Source organism: Dendrobates tinctorius, unplaced genomic scaffold (assembly GCF_039654945.1).
Source record: "Dendrobates tinctorius isolate UK_male_01 unplaced genomic scaffold, ASM3965494v1 ptg000104l, whole genome shotgun sequence".
Taxonomy (NCBI): Eukaryota; Metazoa; Chordata; class Amphibia; order Anura; family Dendrobatidae; genus Dendrobates; species Dendrobates tinctorius.
The window spans coordinates 17,155,128-17,176,382 of record NW_027361772.1 but is presented as its reverse complement, the minus strand read 5'-3'; the positions used below and the strand labels follow the sequence as shown (position 1 = coordinate 17,176,382).

The following is a 21,255-nucleotide window of genomic DNA, read 5'->3' as shown; positions in this document are numbered from 1 at the left end:
GCCAATATGCTAGGTTTATCTCTGTATATCTTTGGTTCAGAATTGTCTTTTTACCTACTGCATTTGTTGTAGCTGCATAATACAAGAATTCAGGCTGAGAATAAACCCCTTCTGAAATTTTCAAACGTGCCTCTCGCAGTCGAGTCAAGCTATCTGATGAAGTTTCTTGGTGTGAGTACTGGTTCAATTCAGACATTGAAAGAAAGGCTATCTAAGGTGCTAATCTTGGAGATTAGTTATATCAGCCCCTTCACTCCTGTTGTTGCTGCAGTATTAAGCCCCCATTACACACTGCGATATCGCTAGCAATATCGCTGTAAAGTCACCGATTTTGTGACGTTACAGCGATATTGCTAGCGATATCGCTGCATGTGATACTTACGTCCGACCGGCTCCCCCGCTGGTTATCGCTGATCGCGCGTGAAGCTCCTGGACCATTCCTCGTCGGTCACTTCCTGCGGCGCTTCCTGTGGCGGCGACAAGCGACACGTGGAGCCGGGCGGGAGGACGCAGGATCGCCGCGTCTGACAGGTAAGTAGCGACCCCCGACCCCTGCGATGTCGCTGGTGAGATCTGCCTGTGTGGCAGCTCACTAGCGACCACCTAGCGATGCACCAGCGATCCTGACCGCGTCATATCGCTAGTCGGGATCGCTGGTGTATCGCTAGGTGTAACGGTACCCTTAAAGTGTGCACTGTTACAGCCAGCAGCACAACTATGCCTCTGGTCCGACCTGTCAATCTTCAGGAGGGTACTGCCCCCCCTAAGTAAACAGTAAGTTTGGTGGCAGAGGAGCAGTCTGCTCCTGAAGATAAAGCTGTATAACATCCCTTTAATAAAGCGGCTTCAAGTATGCACGCTGACGATCCAGTCATGCAGGGCTCTCTGACCCCTTATTTTTGTGATTGGTAGAACCCCAGAGTTCACCAACGGATCAGCTATCCTTTAGAGTTGCAAATATGGTACCATCCCCATTTAGACAAACTTTTTCTGTATATGCAGTGGTCACTATAAGGAGCATGATACATATGGCTTATTGTGCGGTATGTAGTTTGTGCATCATTTAAGCATCATTGGGCCGCATTTTAGTCTTTGCTGAAGTTTGGTTTTCTACAATCACCATAAATGTAGGAATTAACACTGAAACTTTTGCTTGGTTCCAGTGAGAAATAAAATGGAAAAACCTGTTTTAAAGTTTATTCTACTTTTCTTTTTCTTCTGTGTTTTTTCCAAAAAAAAAAAATCATAATTTATTATTCCATTTTATGACTCATCACTGATTTTGTAAGATTTTTACGAACGCATGATATAAGAGAACCCTTTTGTTTGCGCCTCAGGGAGGAAATACCTTTCTTTTAGGGTGAATCTGAGAAACTGATGGCAAGAATGAGTTGTCCTGATACTGATTCTTTACCTAAGAATTTTTTTTTCCTTTGTAATATATCAAATGACACGGCAAAAAAGCTTTGGATCAAATTGTACTTTGGGCACGTGGGTATGTCTCACTTTTTTCTACTATAATGGATTACGATCTGGAGACCCATATAGATGTTCTGATAGCAGGACGGTACTTGGGGCTTTACATTTCCCTGGAGACTTTATCAAGGATAAATAGGAAATTTCATTTCCAACATTTGAGGACCTTTACTGCCTTTCCTACCCAATTACACCATGGCATTGTTATACAATTTTCACAAATTTTGTAAGCATTATATAACAGTATTATGTGAGTCCTGTCTGACGGTATTATTTATCTACTGTTGGGACAGTATTAATCCGAAAACAAGACCTTCTACTACTACAAAAAAGCGATTCTTTCCCCCGACTGGGGTAAAAATGTCGCTGTAGACTACCCTCTATTCTTATGATTGAGCTGTTCACTGATTGTTGTCCTGGTGTTTTATATACGTAGCCCAGAGCAGGTCTGAAATTAAATCCCCTCTTGTGTCCAACGTACCGCCAGAGCATCATCATTTACATCAGTTGCCTTCAGCAAGAATTTGAGCCCTTAAGTTAATTTTCCCAGCGTCTCTCCTGTCACAAGGAGAACAACAACAGATTAAATAAGGCTCTTCCCTTGACTTGTCAGAAAACCTGCAATTGGCAATAACCGTAAGTGATCGGCCATGTAACGTATCAGAAACGCTGGCATTAAATGTCATTAAACAATAAAAATGGGCTTGTTTGGCATCTCCAAGCTCGTGTGACCTCGTTTAGGGCCATTCCCGTAATGGCCCCATTATGGGTGTAACAGGGTTATTCACTTATTTAAATCATCTAAGGTCTGCTCCGAAGCTTAATGTTTTATGACCATATAAACCGGCATAAAAAGGGAAGCTGCATCTGTCACTTTCTACACTCTTAAAGATGAAGAACAAAAAAAAAACAACTGCCTTTTAAAAAATGCAAGCTAGCTTGTAAAACGCTTCCCGATTATAATGGTTCCCTGGCAACGCATTACCTTCTCGAAAGCTTCTTGTTGTAGGAGTCAAGTAAATTGTCATCCAGAAGAAAAAACAATTCCTGTATCTTATTTCTTTTTATTTATATCATGGCGTCCATATAGCGGTAACATATCCTGCAGCTCTGTACGATTTTTTTTTTTTAAGAGGTTGTCCGGGACTTTTATCATTGATGGTCCAAAATAGAAAAGGTACAGCCAGCAGCACTCAACCATCAGAATGCAGGTTCAAAAGTCCAATAACCCAATTGAAGAGCAAACCATCATAAAAAAAAAACGAACAGCATTCCATCCGGGTGAAGATAAAGTATCTCATGACATCTTTATTCTGCCAAATGCAACGTTTCGACCCATAAAGGTCTTTTTCAAACGTTTATGGGTCGAAATGTTTCATTTGGCAGAATAAAGATGTCATAAGATACTTTATCTTCACCCGGATGGAATGCTGTTCGTTTTTTCTATCATTGATGGGCGATCCTTAGGAAAGGGCATCAAGGTCTGATCCGCGGGGGGTGTGACATCCGGCACCCCTGCCAACCAGCTCTCCCTGATGTCAGCTGTGCTCGGAACTGCTCAGTCGCGGTGCTGCAAATCTCTGATTACGGAATAGTGGCCGCAGCCAGGTACTACTCATCCGCCCCTCCATTGATTTGAGTCGGTGGCGGATGTGCAGTACTCGACTGCAGCCACTATTTCGTAGACAGATCTGTGCTGTGCAGCTTCGTACTTCAGGCCGCCGCCAACATAGTGATCAACTGATCGGCGGGAGTTACACCCCCGCCGATTAGACATTGGTGACCTATGCTAACGATATGCTACCAATGTTAAAGTCCAGGACAATCCCTTTTAAATTATTATAATGCTTTTGTAGGGTTTAGGAGCGTATACTCAGTGTATGCAGAAAGAAAAAAAAAATAGTTGGCAGGAAAAATGCTGCGTCCTTTACGTGCATTTTTTATGCTTTTTTTTTCCATACTTTTATTATTTTATAGAAAAAGTGGCAAAAACACTAAAATGGACAATGCAGTAAAATCAAAAGTTAAATGTGACAGAGATTTTAGAAATCTGGTTATGTGTAAACAAGCCAACAAACCACTTTTTACTTTATTTTATTTTTTTGTTTTTTTAATAACCTGTCAATAAACTTTTTTATAAAGTATTTTTTTGTGGGGCAAGGGATGAGAATGGCTTATAAATGACTGACTGGTTATTACTTAGTTGTGAGAGAAGTGAAAGCGGTGAATCCGTGAAGATGTTATGACTGTTTACCATCTTGGCTCACTCGGTGTTGAATTCCTTCTCGATTGCACTTTGCCTTTTGAAAGTACACTCGGTACTGGTTCATGGATTCTTGGACTCTGGCCTATGAGGGGTGGTGTATATGCTGTATAAGGGCTGTGTATTTTAAAGGTCGTCTTATACAAATTCATTTTAATAAGAATATAGAGTTTTCATGTTGTATTATAACTAACGGTTTAGAGTAAAACCCTATTTTCAGATCCCTAATTGGTTAGGCCCCATATTAAGCTGAGGTGAGCAGGTAAAGAGGGTTTCTAAAGGTCTCCATACACATTAAAGTCAGATGAACCCATTGATACTGTTCATAAAACAGTTTTATGTCTATTGGTACTTGGGCACATCCCCCGACAGGTGATGTCAGAGGAGCAAAGGTATTCCGCCATTGGAATTTCAATGAACGATAATTTTGTTTGGCAGGGAGAAAAGCCACTGCCAGTGGAATCTGGCAGCAGCTCTCATGAAAAACACAATTTGCTTTACCGATCCAAGCATTCCTCTGTATGGGGGAGTAAGGAGAGATAGATATTGGCCAAACGAACATTTAGCCAACAGGTATCTAATGTGTATGGAAGCCTTTACTCTGTAAGATCTAGCAAGTCCATGCTTTACATGGTAGCATGGAGGTTCCGTGGTTAGCACTGTAGCATTGCAGTGCTGAGGTACTGGGGTCATATCCCACCAAGGACAACATCTGCAAGAAGTTTGTATGTTCTCCCTATGTTTTTATGTGTTTCCTCCGAATTTTCCTCCCACACTCCAAAGACATACTGATGGGGAGTAAAATAAAAACATTCATGTTAATGTGAATGCTGTAATACTTTATTTCCCCTGGTGAGGCACTGCAGGGAAATAAAATACTTACTGCCAGGGTCCTGCATAGATCATTAACGGACCCAGCAGCAGAAATGAGCGACCTTGGCTTATTTTTGGGGACTCTTTCTAACAAAATGGGATAGATGAAAGCCGACACCCTTGTTCACATTGTACAAGTGAAGTTAACTAGTACCATATATACATTTCTACAAACCTTTTCAAATTTATTTTTTCAAAAGATAAAGGGGGCCATATATGATGGAAGGATATAGGTTGAACAACAGCCACTTAGACCATACATGTCCAGTGTCGCTGAGAAATGGATAGATGATCTTTTTGAGAGAGTTCTGAGAATGTTCCTTCATGGAAACATCTTTTGCAGACTAGCTGTTGGACAAAAAATGTAATCACAGGCAGCTTCTTTCCAGGCAATTATGATCCATCACTATCGTCGAAAATGTTCATTTGTTAATTTGGTATTACGCTTTTCTTCTAATGTTATATTGCACTAACATTTTCTAGCTTGCTATCCAACCTGTTCTTCACCCATGAAGTACCTGCATATCTTATGTTTTCCACGCAGATCCTCAGTAGGGAGGATTTTAAGAATATACACCTATGTGTGAAATTTGTTTTGAAGAATATCCTCAATTTGGTCAAACCATCAAAATTTGGCCTAAATCTTGTGATGGACGGCCTACCTTTTTTAATTAGAAATGTTCAAAAACCCCTTGCGAGAAATCTTCAATTGTCCCATCATTTGGAGATAGTTACTCTCATCCAATCCCAAAGTCTTTTCATTTAAATCCTCATTCCTTTTAAAAATAAAGGCTCACATAAAAAGCCTTCTACTTGAAAAAAAAAATTAATTCCAATTTTTTGTTTTTCCACCACTTAGTTGGCCCAGAGTCCAAACAAGAAATGGAATCGTTTTTGGCTCATCCTGGAGACCCGATAATTTTACAGTGCAGGCTTCGAGAGGATGTTCAGAGCATCAGCTGGGTGAAAAACGGAGTTCAGCTTTCGGAGACTAACCGCACTCGCATAACGGGCGACGCGATCCAGATTCTCAACGCCAGGCAGGAGGATTCTGGGTTGTATGTCTGCGTTACTAGTGGCCCATTTGGAACAGATACTGTTTTATTCAAAGTTAACATATCAGGTTTGTAGCCGGTGTCTACCTGATTGTGACCTATATATATTAAAAAAAAATGTAAAAAAATTTTTTATTTTTTGTGTGTTGTAAAATTTTAAAGGGTTTTGCCATTTTTTTTTTTAATTTTTTTTTTAAATAATTCTTACTTTACGGACCGTTCCTAACTTTTATGAAGATTAGCCTTTGAGTGCTAGAAGTATGGAAGAAGGAAATGGGTATGGTATGTTCCATACTGAGCTGGTTTAGAACATTTCTTATCGAAAAGGGAATGTGGAGTCACTCTGCCATGTTTTTTTTTGAGAGGGCTGATTTTTCTATATATCCTCAAAATATACAAACAGCAACACTAGAGATGTCAAATAGTCTCCCCTCCAACCATTGAAATTTATGTAAATTGGTGTTAACACTGTCACAGCTAAAAGTAGGAGAATGAAGTCATGTACAAGATTCCCATCTACAAGATTCCCATTCTCATCTACAAGATTCCCATATTTTTGGAACAGGTCTCTTCCATATGCCTTCCACACTGCCAATGGCGATGGAATAGAAGTGCAACCCTACCAAGATTGTCACAATATCCATTGTTTCCATTTCATGTGACATGCAAATGCGTCACTGCAGTAGAGCTCTCCTATGAATGGCCTTTGCACACTAATCTGTAACGAAATGCATAGCATTAACATTTCCTAAAGAAATGGCAGAAAGGCCCTTCAGGACCCCTCACTGCTCATTTGACCTCCATTATTTGATCAGAGAGGAGACAAAATGATTTCTCTAATTGCAAATAATCCGTGACTTGGCTGAGCTTTTGTCCAGATCGGTCACCTTTTGGACTGCACCCTGCTTATGACAGAGACCTGGCGTTAAGTGGTTTCTTATCAGACCTTTGTAACCATTTGCCTACATTCCTTTTGCCTATCAATATAACGTGTCCCTTTTGTGTCATCCCTTATCAGAGTTTGACACCTCATCTAATGGAGAATTCAGTTCTTGGCCAATTGTCTATAGACAATAGTATTTCTACACTCTTTTTTTCGGGGGGATCAGTAAATGTAATGGTTATTTTTCTTCATTTGCTTCAGTCTTTGTTTAATACCATAATTCAGATCCCTTTTAAGCTACCCATAGAGATTATATATTGTCATGAGGATCTGCCAAAAATCAATTGTCCATATGGCACAGGGCTGATCCGCTTAATATTTTCCCGTTCAATGCCTTTGTTTCCTCAAGAAATAGGTAGTGCCAGACCCGAGGCTCCACCTAATATTGGGCATAGAATGCTCTTTTTTTTGTTCATGTTATTGTGTTGAAAAGTCTCCACCCTTTTGAGTCCAAGAACTGGCAGATGTCTCACTGATCCTAGGTGGAAGGGAATAAAAACAAAACAGATAACAGGTGGTCCTCTGTCATCCAAGTCAACGAAAGCTGAAATTTTCTCTAATATTTTTAAGATGTTTAAAGAAAAAAAAGTTGTCATGGTTTTTCGTTGGAACCAATGTATTAAACTTAAAGCAGAATTTTTCTACACAACCCGACCACTTTATTTTATTTTTTAAAATCCTTGGGTGGTTCAAGTCAAAACTCTATCCATATTGTGTATTCTATGTCCAGCCATATGTCTTGGCAAGTGAATGCCTACTTCCTTCAAAAAGTACTTTTATTGAATCTAGACTATTTTGGTACAACCATAACTGGTTTCTTGTTATTGTGCCATCACAGATGCACTACCGTCTGCCGAAGATGATGACGACGATGACGATAATTCTTCTTCGGAAGAGAAAGCTTCAGAGAATTCGAAACCAAACCGTAAGTTATCAACTGAAGACCTGTTGTGTGAAACCAAGATGTTGCCAGATCTTTGGGTTGCTCGAAGAGCTTTTTTCCCCTAGATGATAAGCTCATCTGTCTTGGCTGGAGTATATGGATACAGGGTGATGGGCATTTATAATTTCACAGAGGAAAAATTTAATATTTTGCAATAATTTCAACACAAAGCTTTGTGGAAAAGGGGTTTGGTTAATAATCTGCCATATTTGCCAATAGTAAAATGAAAGTTTTGCAGTAATATCATTCAACACATTATGTATCTCCTAAAATTTAATGCAATTTAAGTAAAAGTATCCAGCTCAATTGAAATGCAATATTCAATGTTGATTTTAATCTGCTAAAAACATTATCTATTCAGACATAGTCCACAAATTTTCTGTGCAATCACCAATGCGATTTTCTCTGCATGCTATGAGACCTGTATACAGGCTGCAAATTTAAAGTTTACATTAGTATTATGAAACTGTAAGAAGAAAACAGTCTACATGTGACTCTAATCCTTGAACAAAAAATAATATAGAAAAAAAATTCCACGTTCAAAACCTTTCTTTGGCCAATAGGTTTTTGGGAATTGTTAAACCTGTAGACACATGGTCTGACTCCAACACAATGGGGGTTTCAGTAACTCAGAATAAGATAAATCCGAATTCTCATGAAGATTAATATCCAGTGTACACAACATGGACTTGCCAGAGTTTAAACTCTGATTTCACCGGCCGATTGGCCGTCTAATGGCTTTTCCATGCGGAATCTGCACCGATAGTGAACATTCTTTGAATTTTAAAATGATGCATCCTTCCCTTTTGCCGATGTACCAATGTATTAGTCTTCCCTTCTGCCAAGCTGTAGAGCCAGCGGGAGCTAGACTGGACACGGCCAGAGGTCTACCATTCATAGGTCATGAATAAGACCGGGGTCACACTAGCGTATGGCATCTGATGCGAGATGTTAGTGACCTTTGGTTCCTGTTCTGCTGCGAGCGGGAGCCGAGTGTCATGCTACTGTGCTCCGAGCCTCTCGCACAGCTTCGGAGGCGGCAGAGAAACTAATTTCTCCAGCGCCTCCATTTCCGGGGTCAGCGTATATCACACAGCACTTGGATGATATCCGAGTGATGTGCGCTGTGTCACTCGCCCCCATAGACTTGTATGGGTGCGAGTGAGCCGAGTCTCGATGCCAGTCGCAACACGCTGCGATTTCTCTTGCACGTAGAATACGGCCGAGAAATGAAACGGTGATGAGAGCTGCCCCATAGATTAACAGTGGTTCGAGTGCTATGCAATGTTTTCTCAAAAAGCACTCTTCCATATTCAACGCTAGTGTGACCCCGGCCTAACACAGAGACTGGCATGCGGTGGATAGAAGACCCTTGGAGACAGGAGGAACCAGTGTCTCATGACAAACAAGAGGGTGTTAAATTGGTCCATGGAAAGGGCTTGCCTGGGTGGCAATAACTTAGCACTACAATAGGGAATGGTGGCTATTAATCTTTATTATAAAGCCAATGCTCTTCAGTGTATGCTAATGTGGTTACAGGGCTGCCACCAGGAAATTCAGGGTCCCATACTGGTGACATTTTCGGGCCATCTTGAGACTCCGCCTCCACCCATTCAACCTTCCACCATGTCCTCCTCAATCATACATTACAGTTCCCATCGAACACAATATCACATGCATAGACAGCAGCTTTTGTTTTGGCCGAAAGATTTTTTTTTTTAAGCTGTCACCTTAACAAGGTAGTCTCTTTGGCAGGGCCCGATTCTACTCTGACCTATTAAACATTTCTTAAAATACCTAATACTCGTTTTAGGTATATTTTTATTTATTTTTCTTTAAGGGAATGTGTCACATGCATTCTTTTTTGTTTAAATGACCAATAATACCAAATACAAGGAACAAATACCATCATACCATGACCAGACCACACATTACCACCACATAGTGACCGAATGCTACAATACTGATCATTAATTGAAAAACACAATACTAATTTAACCATAAGTGCCATTATAGACAGGAGCTTTGTACTTAGTATACAGTGTATAGTGTAAGTGTAGGTAATACAGTGATCACCTGTTACATTATACACAGGAGATCTCTATATAGTTTATACTGTATAAGTAATACCGCGATCACCAGTGACATTATACCCAGAAGCTCTGTATATAGTGTCAGTGTACTGGTAATACAGTGATCACCAGTGATATACACAGGAGCTCTGTATACAGTTTATAGTGTAAGTGTATAGGTAACACACTGACTTACCAGTAACGTCTCTAGTTGAAGTCCTTCATCTTCGCTTTTCTTCTTCATCCAGCAAGACCGCCATGACTTCTTCCAGCCAGCACTCATCTCTGCATAAAATAACAGTTATCTAGAGCACCATGTCCGGGCCACATTTCCCACTTTTTCCCTTTCGTCTACTCTACGCTGCTGAATGCAGATTTGCACCCACCATTAATATATACAGTTAGGTCCATATATATTTGGACAGAGACAACATTTTTCTAATTTTGGTTCTAGACATTACCACAATTAATTTTAAACAAAACAATTCAGATGCAGTTGAAGTTCAGACTTTCAGCTTTCATTTGAGGGTATCCACATTAAAATTGGATGAAGGGTTTAGGAGTTTCAGCTCCTTAACATGTGCCACCCTGTTTTCAAAGGGACCAAAAGTAATTGGACAGATTAAATAATTGTAAATAAAATGTTCATTTCTAGTACTTGGTTGAAAACCTTTTGTTGGCAATGACTGCCTGAAGTCTTGAACTCATGGACATCACCAGACGCTGTTTCCTCCTTTTTGATGCTCTGCCAGGCCTTCACTGCGGTGGTTTTCAGTAGCTGTTTGTTTATGGGCCTTTCGGTCTGAAGTTTAGTCTTTAACAAGTGAAATGCATGCTCATTTGGGTTGAGATCAGGTGACTGACTTGGCCATTCAAGAATATTCCACTTCTTTGCTTTAATAAACTCCTGGGTTGCTTTGGCTTTATGTTTTGGGTCATTGTCCATCTGTAGTATGAAACAACGACCAATCAGTTTGGCTGCATTTGGCTGGATCTGAGCACACAGTATGGCTCTGAATACCTCAGAATTCATTCGGCTGCTTCTGTCCTGTGTCACATCATCAATAAACACTAGTGACCCAGTGCCACTGGCAGCCATGCATGCCCAAGCCATCACACTGCCTCCGCCGTGTTTTACAGATGATGTGGTATGCTTTGGATCATGAGCTGTACCACGCCTTCACCATACTTTTCTCTTTCCATCTTTCTGGTAGAAGTTGATCTTGGTTTCATCTGTCCAAAGAATGTTCTTCCAGAACTGTGCTGGCTTTTTTAGATGTTTTTTAGCAAAGTCCAATCTAGCCTTTTGATTCTTGATGCTTATGAGTGGCTTGCACCGTGCAGTGACCCCTCTGTATTTACTTTCATGCAGTCTTCTATTTATGGTAGATTTGGATATTGATATCCCTACCTCCTGGAGAGTGTTGTTCACTTGGTTGGCTGTTGTGAAGGGGTTTCTCTTCACCATGGAGACTATTCTGCGATCATCCACCACTGTTGTCTTCCGTGGGCGCCCAGGTCTTTTTGCATTGATGAGTTCACCAGTGCTTTCTTTCTTTCTCAGGATGTACCAAACTGTAGATTTTGCCACTCCTAATGTTGTAGCAATTTCTCAGATGGGTTTTTTCTGTTTTTGCAGCTTGAGGATGGCTTGTTTCACCTGCATGGAGAGCTCCTTTGACAGCTTGTTTCCTTCACAGCAAAACCTTCCAAATGCAAGCACCACACCTCAAATCAACTCCAGGCCTTTTATCTGCTTAATTGAAAATGACATAGGAACTGCCCACACCTGTCCATGAAATGGCCTTGGAGTCAATTGTCCAATTACTTTTGGTCCCTTTAAAAACAGGGTGGCACATGTTAAGGAGCTGAAACTCCTAAACCCTTCATCCAATTTTAATGTGGATACCCTCAAATGAAAGATGAAAGTCTGAACTTCAACTGCATCTGAATTGTTTTGTTTAAAATTCATTGTGGTAATGTCTAGAACAAAAATAAGAAAAATGTCTCTGTCCAAATATACAGTGCCTACAAGTAGTATTCAACCCCCTGCAGATTTAGCAGGTTTGATAAGATGCAAATAAGTTAGAGTCTTCAAACTTCACACAAGAGCAGGATTTGTTAACAGATGCATAAATCTTACAAACCAAAAAGTTATGTTGCTCAGTTAAATTTTAATAAATTTTAAACATACAAGTGTGGGTCAATTATTATTCAACCCCTAGGTTTAATATTTTGTGGAATAACCCTTGTTTGCAATTACAGCTAATAATCGTCTTTTATAAGACCTGATCAGGCCGGCACAGGTCTCTGGAGTTATCTTGGCCCACTCCTCCATGCAGATCTTCTCCAAGTTATCTAGGTTCTTTGGGTGTCTCATGTGGACTTTAATTGTGAGCTCCTTCCACAAGTTTTCAATTGGGTTAAGGTCAGGAGACTGACTAGGCCACTCCAACACCTTGATTTTTTGCCTCTTGAACCAGGCCTTGGTTTTCTTGGCTGTGTGCTTTGGGTCGTTGTCTTGTTGAAAGATGAAATGACGACCCATCTTAAGATCCTTGATGGAGGAGCGGAGGTTCTTGGCCAAAATCTCCAGTTAGGCCATGCTATCCATCTTCCCATGGATGCGGACCAGACGGCCAGGCCCCTTGGCTGAGAAACAGCCCCACAGCATGATGCTGCCACCACCATGCTTGACTGTAGGGATGGTATTCTTGGGGTCGTATGCAGTGCCATCCAGTCTCCAAACGTCACGTGTGTAGTTGGCACCAAAGATCTCGATCTTGGTCTCATCAGACCAGAGAACCTTGAACCAGTCTGTCTCAGAGTCCTCCAAGTGATCATGAGCAAACTGTAGACGAGCCTTGACATGACGCTTTGAAAGTAAAGGTACCTTACGGGCTCGTCTGGAACGGAGACCATTGCGGTGGAGTACGTTACTTATGGTATTGACTGAAACCAATGTCCCCACTGCCATGAGATCTTCCCGGAGCTCCTTCCTTGTTGTCCTTGGGTTAGCCTTGACTCTTCGGACAAGCCTGGCCTTGGCACGGGAGGAAACTTTCAAAGGCTGTCCAGGCCGTGGAAGGCTAACAGTAGTTCCATAAGCCTTCCACTTCCGGATGATGCTCCCAACAGTGGAGACAGGTAGGCCCAACTCCTTGGAAAGGGTTTTGTACCCCTTGCCAGCCTTGTGACCCTCCACAATCTTGTCTCTGATGGCCTTGGAATGCTCCTTTGTCTTTCCCATGTTGACCATGTATGAGTGCTGTTCACAAGTTTGGGGAGGGTCTTAAATAATCAGAAAAGGCTGGAAAAAGAGATAATTAATCCAAACATGTGAAGCTCATTGTTCTTTGTGCCTGAAATACTTCTTAATACTTTAGGGGAACCAAACTGAATTCTGGTGGTTTGAGGGGTTGAATAATAAATGACCCTCTGAATAAACTTTTCACAATTTAAAAAAAAATTAAACAAAGAAATAACATTCTTTTTTGCTGCAGTGCATTTCACACTTCCAGGCTGATCTACAGTCCAAATGTCACAATGCCAAGTTAATTCCGAATGTGTAAAACTGCTAAATCTGCAGGGGGTTGAATACTACTTGTAGGCACTGTATATGGACTTAACTGTAATTAGTCATTATGCAACCCACCACTCCAGATATAAATTGTAATCAACCACTGTGCCCCCCACTAACTATTAATAGCTACCGTACTTTCCCCACCCAATAAATTGATTAGGTACTCTTTCACCCATTTCGTTACCAGTCACACTCCTTCATCCTCATCACTTCCAACTCTCTATTTCCCACTTCCCCGATTCATTATATTTACATGCCCACCTCCAACCCAATTCATTGTCATGCCGTCTCTCTCTCTCCGCCACTGCACCCTCTGTTCATTATCAACTGCTCTCCCTCATTAATTCATTATCATTTACCCACCCCCAGCCCATTTACTTCATTTTATAAAAAAAAAGTACTTGCCGGCACATAATACTTTTATTATACCATGGGGCCTGGTGAGTAGCACAAGAGGTGGGACCCAGACTTGGTCAGGGCCCCCTCTTTATTTCTGTTCACCAGGCCCTGTACACCAGTAAGGGCAGTATTGCCCTGATGGAGGCTCTCTGTTGGTGCATAGAATATGTAATAAAACAGTTGCAGCAATATTTTATATTTCTGACGACCAACCAAAAGACCTCCACGAATAGCCCTCTAAAAATTGTCGCCAATTTGACCCCCAAAAATTCTATTCTACAGTGCTTACTACGCAAACTACAGTTGGACCCCGGTAAACTATTAAACAAGAACATCAATTAACTGGTTCACTTTTTTTTTTTTCTGTGAGTTTCACCCCATCTGTCTTTTATTCCCAAAACTGGCCTTTCTCTTCATCATCTAACCTTAACTAATGATGAAACCATCAGGACAGGCTGCCATATGATCCTCCTCTTCTTCTCCGGTAATCATTTGCGTTTAGACAACACATACCTTAAATTCCTGTGGGATTCCTCTAGGCCCCATGCCATCCTAAACTGAATAAAGCCTGGCTATAGAGTAGCATTAACCTTCTCACTACTGGGATGCCAACTTGTCAGGACCGAAATGAAAGTAGAGGCCCCATCGAAGATGGAGTCCACCTACCATGTGTCATTTATGATACTCACAGCTGAGGGGCATTTGGACTAGGGCCAGATGGGAAGCAAGTTTGACACATGTCCACTGTTATTTCTGGGAGATCTTCCAACTGTAGAACACTTTTATGACTCTCAAGTCTTTAAACTTGTCAAACCATTTTACCTTATTTTATATTTTTTGGTAGGGTGTTAAAGAAAACCTTTAGGCAAAGCCGATGTACTGTGTTTTGTCTAGTGCAAATCTTCTGGGGAAAGACAGGCATAACAAAAGAATGCTAGAGAAGTTTTATACTGCCCCCTAAGGTTCTACACTTAGTTTTGCCAGTAGCCTTTCTTTTAGAACTTTCGAGCACCATATTTAAGTCCATACATAAATATATTGCACTTACAAAATTGTACAAAATTACTTAACAGTTAGGCTACATTATATTCTATGATCATTCGAAGTTGTATGCAAAATGCTGCAAGCTTCTAAGCTTAACTCTAACTGCAGCCCCTGCTTGTTCGGTGCCTATAATTTGTATTCTGATAAATAAACCTTATATACGGCACTTTTTTACACAATTCTAGGAGCCCTGGTGAACTCCAATCCTTGACTGATTTATGGGTAAATTTTGGTGTTGTGTTTCACTAAGGCCTGTTTCACACTTCAGTTTTTTGTGTCAGTTAAAATCCGCCAAAATGGCGCAAAGCGGATCCGTTGCTAACTGATGTGAACGGATGCCACCGGACCGTTTTTTGACGGATCCGATGAATGAAGAATGTTAAAGGAACCGCAGTCCAGAGAGAGAGAGAATTTTTTCTGTCCGCCAGAAATGATTTCAGGGTTAAATTTCCGGAAGACTTCATTCCTCCAGGCATGCGCACTATAAAATGCGGATCCTGCAGCAAAAAAAAGTTGCATGGTCCGTCCAGGCATGTTGGCGGATGCAAAAAAATTGACGGATCCGCAAAAAAACGGATCCAACGGATGGCCATCCGTCAAGATCCACCGTTAATGCAAATCAAAGTGGAAAAAAACGGATCCGCCAAAAAAATGGCGGATCTGTTTCTTTTTTGCAAAACGGTGGATTTTGACTGATGGTCAAAAACGGAAGTGTGAAACAGGCCTAAGCCGTTTGATCAATTGTAGGCACAGGAATAGAAATTACAAAATTATTTTCAGCCATATGATTATCATCAAAATGGTTATTCAGTTTTCAAGATTATTGCTGTTTCCAATACCAACTAGTACACCTGATTTTTATTTTTCCTTTTCATTAACTACAGGACCTTTTTGGGCAAACCCAGAGAAAATGGAGAAGAAGCTTCATGCTGTTCCAGCAGCCAAGACCATAAGATTCAGGTGTCCAGCAGGGGGCACACCAATGCCTACACTACGTTGGCTGAAGAATGGCAAAGAGTTTAAACCGGATCATCGCATTGGTGGATATAAGGTACAAACAAACCTAGGCTTAAACATTGACTCTTCTATTCATTATATAGTGACTTGTGGGGTATGCGTGTAAACATCGGTGATGTTCCACTTTAACTGGGTTGCTGCCAGAGCATGAGATCACCTAGCATGCCAGGCTGGGCTTTGAAGTGGGACTTTATTTTTTTTTTCTTCCCGCCCAGCATGCTGTACATGATGTCTGAGCTGGTTTAGAAGCCGACGCTCATTAATCTCTCCCCCTGCTGATTACTGAGCTCGTTAGATGGTTCGACAAACTGAGGGTAATTAACAAATAGATGGAAAGGAGAAAGTGATGGTGGTGACATTGTTCTCCGACCTATTGCTCGTGTTCTTCTTTTTGCAGATGGTCATCTTGTAGATCCGGTCAAGTAGATGATCTACGAGTTCCTTCATTACTGTTTAGTACATGTAGTGAATAGGCCAGTTGATATGATGCTCACATTAAGATATCTCAAATGTTTTAACTTAATTATCATATTGTTCCCTCTCGCTGACTTATCTATGGGGCATAATTTAGCACTGGGCTACAAAATACTGAACCGTGCATAGTGCCAGAACGAACACCATGTTTCCGATTCATCAAGACTAATGTTTTCCACTCCAATCTTTGATGTGTGCGATGGAAAAAGATTCATGAAATTCATTAAGAAGTGTGCAAATATTAATGAAATTGGAACGTTTTTCAGCTGCCATGTACCACCGCAAAACTTGTACGCCAGTCCCTGACTGACGTACTTTAGCCTTAATTTCTGCCACTTTTGTGGAATAAATTCATGCTTCATTTGTTCGAAACCCTCCCTCATTTTTCCACAAAGCTATGCACACTTTTTTAAAAAGTTGGAAAAATAACAACAAAAAATTGTGACACTTTTGCCCAACTACCAGTTTGGCAAAAATTTTGTGACATTTCAAACGGCTTTATGCCAGAATTCTCAGAATTCTGGCAAAGAGGGCTTGAGGAATCCAGCCTCCTGAGTGTTATAAAGATCAATTTGTTTATCGGTTTTTATAAGCAGTCGACCTAAAGTAACTCCACACTCTGCTCACTTCCAGGTCCGTTCTCAATCTTGGAGTCTTATTATGGATTCAGTGGTCCCATCTGATAAAGGAAATTACACATGTATTGTTGAGAACAAGTATGGCAGCATCAACCACACGTACCAGCTTGATGTAGTCGGTAAGAACCCAAACATCTCTACAACCAGGGCTCCTCTTTTCTGCATTCCGCCAAATAAAACAAAAATCTAACTGACTGCCCATAATCATGATCACTAGGGTCTACGAATGTTGCCCACCACCCAAAGTTGTTGTTTCTTCTATTTCTTATTGTGGGATTTTGGGGGGATTGCCAAAAATGTAAGAACTTTTTTATTGGTTGATTGGCATTCGTATACCACATGCTACTTCAGAAGATGGTTCAATAAGTTAAAGGGAATCTGTCACCTATTTTTTCGTATATAAGATGTGGCCACCGCCATCGGGGCTTATCTACAGCATTCTGTAATGCTGTAGATAACCCCCCGATGTAACCTGAAAGATAAGAAAAATTAGTTATATTATACTCACCCAGGGGCGGTCCGGTCCGGGTCCGATGGGTGTCACGGTCCGGGTCCAGCGCCTCCTCTGTCTCGGGAAGGTTAGAGAGATCCAGCACCTGCGCACTGCAGTACTTTGCTCTGCCCTCAACAGGGCAGAGCAGTACGCCTGCAGGGACGTCATCGCTAGAAGATGGGAGGCGCTGGAACCCAACCGCGACGCACATCGGACCCGGACTGGACCGCCCATGGGTGAGTATAATATAACGTGTTTTTCTTATCTTTCAGGTTACGTCGGGGGCTTATCTGCAGCATTACAGAATGCTGTAGATAAGCCCCTGATGGCGGTGGCCGCATCTTATAATAATATTATTATTATTATTATTATTATTATTATTATTATTTATTTATTTATTGTTATAGCGCCATTTATTCCATGGCGCTTTACATGTGAGGAGCGGTATACATAAAAACAAGTACAATAATCTTAAACAATACAAGTCATAACTGGAACAGGAGGGCTCACAATCTTCTAGGGATGGGTGATAATACAGTAGGCGAGGGTAGAGCTGGTCATGCAGCGGTTTGGTCGATCGTATATTTCGTATATGCAAAAAAATAGGTGACAGATTCCCTTTAACTGAATTCTTGTTTTTTTTTTTTGTTTTTTTTTTTAATCATGAGATCTCATTTTAGTTTAGCGCCACTCACAATTTTTTTTCCCTTCTGTTCACGTGAAATTCTTTTTTTTTTATCCTTTTTCTTTATACAGAAATAAGTTAATTTTGCTGAATTTGCGGTTTTCTTTTTGTGTACATACCGTACAAATTTTCCTTTACTTCGTTTATGCTGCCAACTTCTTCCCAGTTCTTTATTTTTTACTGCCACATCCACAAAGTTTACATTGGCAGCAGTTCATCAGCTGTTCCCAGACCACTTGTGTTACCATTGCCATTGTTCTCCGGTTGGTCTTGAACTCAAAATCTTTGGCAGCTGTCTGCCCCATTGCATGTTGGGGATTCGTGATCTATAGTCTTCTTTTGACTTGAAGGTCTTGCTTTATAGACTTCGTAGAAGAGAACAATTTTCTGAAGGTCTGACACTTGGTGGGAATCTGTAATATGCCTCCTTCTTACTGCCATGATATTCTGTATAGAGGAAACATTTTGCGACTATAAGTTCCTGTAAACCTGGCCATAGACATCATATAGCTCATCGACTCTTGTATATATCCCCAAAGCATATATATTCTAGGGATGAAACCAGATAAGTGGCCAGACACCTCTAAAACACTGTAGAATTAGATGGATTGAAAACTTGTCCAATTCCAAGCTCCTCCAAAAGTACTAGTATGCTCTTATATCCAAATTTTTTGCTGTAAATTTTGTCGCAGATCTGCAGCAAATCTTTATAAAAGTTCCCAATAGGATTAGGCCTCATTCAGATGTCCGTTTTTCACATATGAGTGCGATCAGAGTTTTTCACAGACAGCACTCGTATCTGTGATAGCCTGTGGAGTCATTCAAATGTCCGCGATTTTCCCCAGACCTCTTGGTCCATGAAAAATCATGGATATGTGTCCGATTTTGATCCAAGGGTCAAATCAAAATCTGCAATGCAAGTCAAGGAGTCCATGACAAAATCGGACCGCACTCGGATGACATCTGATAGTGGTCCAATTTTCACAGACTGTCAGAAAAGACAAGGGGAGAAACTTTTTTGTTTTTTTAATTTTTCAGTATGAGAAAAACAGAGGACGCTCGGACCATACTCAGATCAAAATAATCGGTTCCTTTTTCTCCTATGTGAGAAAAACGAACATCTGAAAGAGGCCTTATAATTAAATCATTGCGGCTGCCTTTAGATTACAAAAGTCACTTAAAGGTAAAATGCAGACACATTTCCAAGCACCAGTGGGACCACAATCTGCAATCGGCTTTTTTTGGTGTTCCAAAACACTCCTCCACTAGGCCAAAGCTGAAGTTTGTGTTAGGCTGGGATCACACATGCGAGAAACTCGAACGAGTCTCGCATGTTAATACCCGGCACTGACGCCGGCAGTGGGGAGCGGAGCGTGCGGCTGCATAGAAATAAATGCAGCCGCACACTCCGGTCCGAGTGCCGGCAGCAGTGCCGGGTATTAACATGTGAGACTCGTCCGAGTTTCTCACATGTGTGATCCTGGCCTTAACCTTGCCCTCCAAGCTGCAGTCGTAGGGAAATTCTGCAACGGTCTATGATGGTGGTTATCAAATATATTCTTCTGGTATTTGGCTTTCATAAAATTTTGATCCAGTCATGTGTGGATGACAGTAAAGTTTTGTCAGTGCCAAATACCAGGAAGTATAAAAAACAAAGCAGCTTCATTTAAAACATGACAGACAAAAAAGAGCCAAAAAAATGCAGCATCAAAAATATGATAAAAAATCATGTTAAACTGCATAGAAAAAGTACAATAATAAAATAAAGCTGGTAACCTAATTTAAATATGTGCAGAAACTCACCAAAAGATCACATACATATACGTGCCCACATACACACACATGCCCGCGCATGCACACTCGCACACGCAATAATATGCAAGTATGACAAGTCGCAAATGATAAATTGGGTGAAAACATCTGGAAATTGCTGAATGTGCCGATATTTGTGCACAAATAAGAGAAGTAATAAAAGATTTTTAAAAAGGCCGGAAAACCGATACAAATCAGGTGGGGAAAAAACAGCAAAAAAAAGGAATCCCACAAAAAATAAATAAATTTCCATAATCGGTCTTTGATTTCTATGGGGTATGGAAAAGGTAGGAAGTCGGGGGGGAAAAAGCATGAAAAAATGCCAAGATAAAGTATTGGTAAAAGAGGCCGAAGGCTGTAACTATAACTACATAGGAGTCTTCAAGGCCGTGAAATGGCTCCTCGTGACCTATAGCCAATGTAATCTTGGCTTTGCTGTGCAGATAGACTGTTGTGAAGGTCGCTGCGGCTAATCTATTATCCCGCCGGTATTACTATTATGCATAAATTCTGAAGTGGTAAAAGCTTTCAGGCCTAAGTCCGTCAGATAATAAATACCTGGCGTTACACTACACAATGCTGATTACATGTGTCGTGGAACTGAGGTAATTTGGTGATTCCACCACGTTATATCATGGCTGAACAATATGTAATAAGTCTGAGTTGGACATTTTTCTAATTCCCCCACACAGATGTCTTCTATGATACGCTCCAGATAAAAAAAAAAAAAAAAAAATCACAACAAAAATTTCACAAACAGCTGTGTTATTTGAGACGTGAATGGAAAGAAATCAGGAATTTGTGCATGTTATGATAGTACTCGGGCCTTTTCAATGAGAAGGGGGGGGGACTTGGTTGTTTTTCTGGCCTAGAACTGACAAATCATGAAATTATCCTCCATTTCCTCCAATAAGTAGCCAATTCTCCTCACAAATATTTCCTTCATTCAACATCCGCCTATAATTATCTGACATATTTTAGTTTTTCTCCGGCTTCCCTCCATTTCCACCTCACAGATTGTATTAAATTTCAGGTATTTCCTGTTCAGGGGGCAATGTGAGGCCTACTTGAGGTGCAGTGTTTATTTGGACTGTCAGCTTTTTTTTTTTTTTTTTTTTTTTTTCTTTTACCTTCCATGTCTTGTAGATAGTTTAATTACGCATGTCTAAAGGCCAGAATAAATTACAGTTCGCCTCTAGAAAACATTTCCTTTTCTCTTTTTTCCCGGCAAATTTTTTTTTCAATTTTTTTATTATTATTAATCATGTGGCACCATAATGACTTTTTGGGTCTCCTGCCTCCTTGTGTAGTCATAATATTATTATTATTATTATTATTATTATTATTATTATTATTATTATTATTATTATTATTATTATTATTATATTTTTTTTTTTATTTTTTTTTACTACTACTATACCTGTTCAGAATTTATCTTGCTGCTAATCTGAAATTCTCATTTAATCCACTGTATTGGGGTTTGTT

At 40.5% G+C, this 21,255-nt stretch overlaps 1 protein-coding gene across 1 annotated transcript in view; it reads left to right on the top strand.

Annotated features, from left to right (window-relative positions):
- Positions 1–21,255, top strand: part of FGFR1 (fibroblast growth factor receptor 1) — a 120,131-nt gene that overhangs the window by 54,674 nt on the left and 44,202 nt on the right. Inside the window, exons 3-6 of the mRNA XM_073588839.1 lie at positions 5,472–5,735; positions 7,449–7,535; positions 15,536–15,702; positions 16,776–16,899. Coding sequence (XP_073444940.1) covers positions 5,472–5,735; positions 7,449–7,535; positions 15,536–15,702; positions 16,776–16,899 — 642 coding nt within the window. The remainder of the gene's footprint in view (positions 1–5,471; positions 5,736–7,448; positions 7,536–15,535; positions 15,703–16,775; positions 16,900–21,255) is intronic.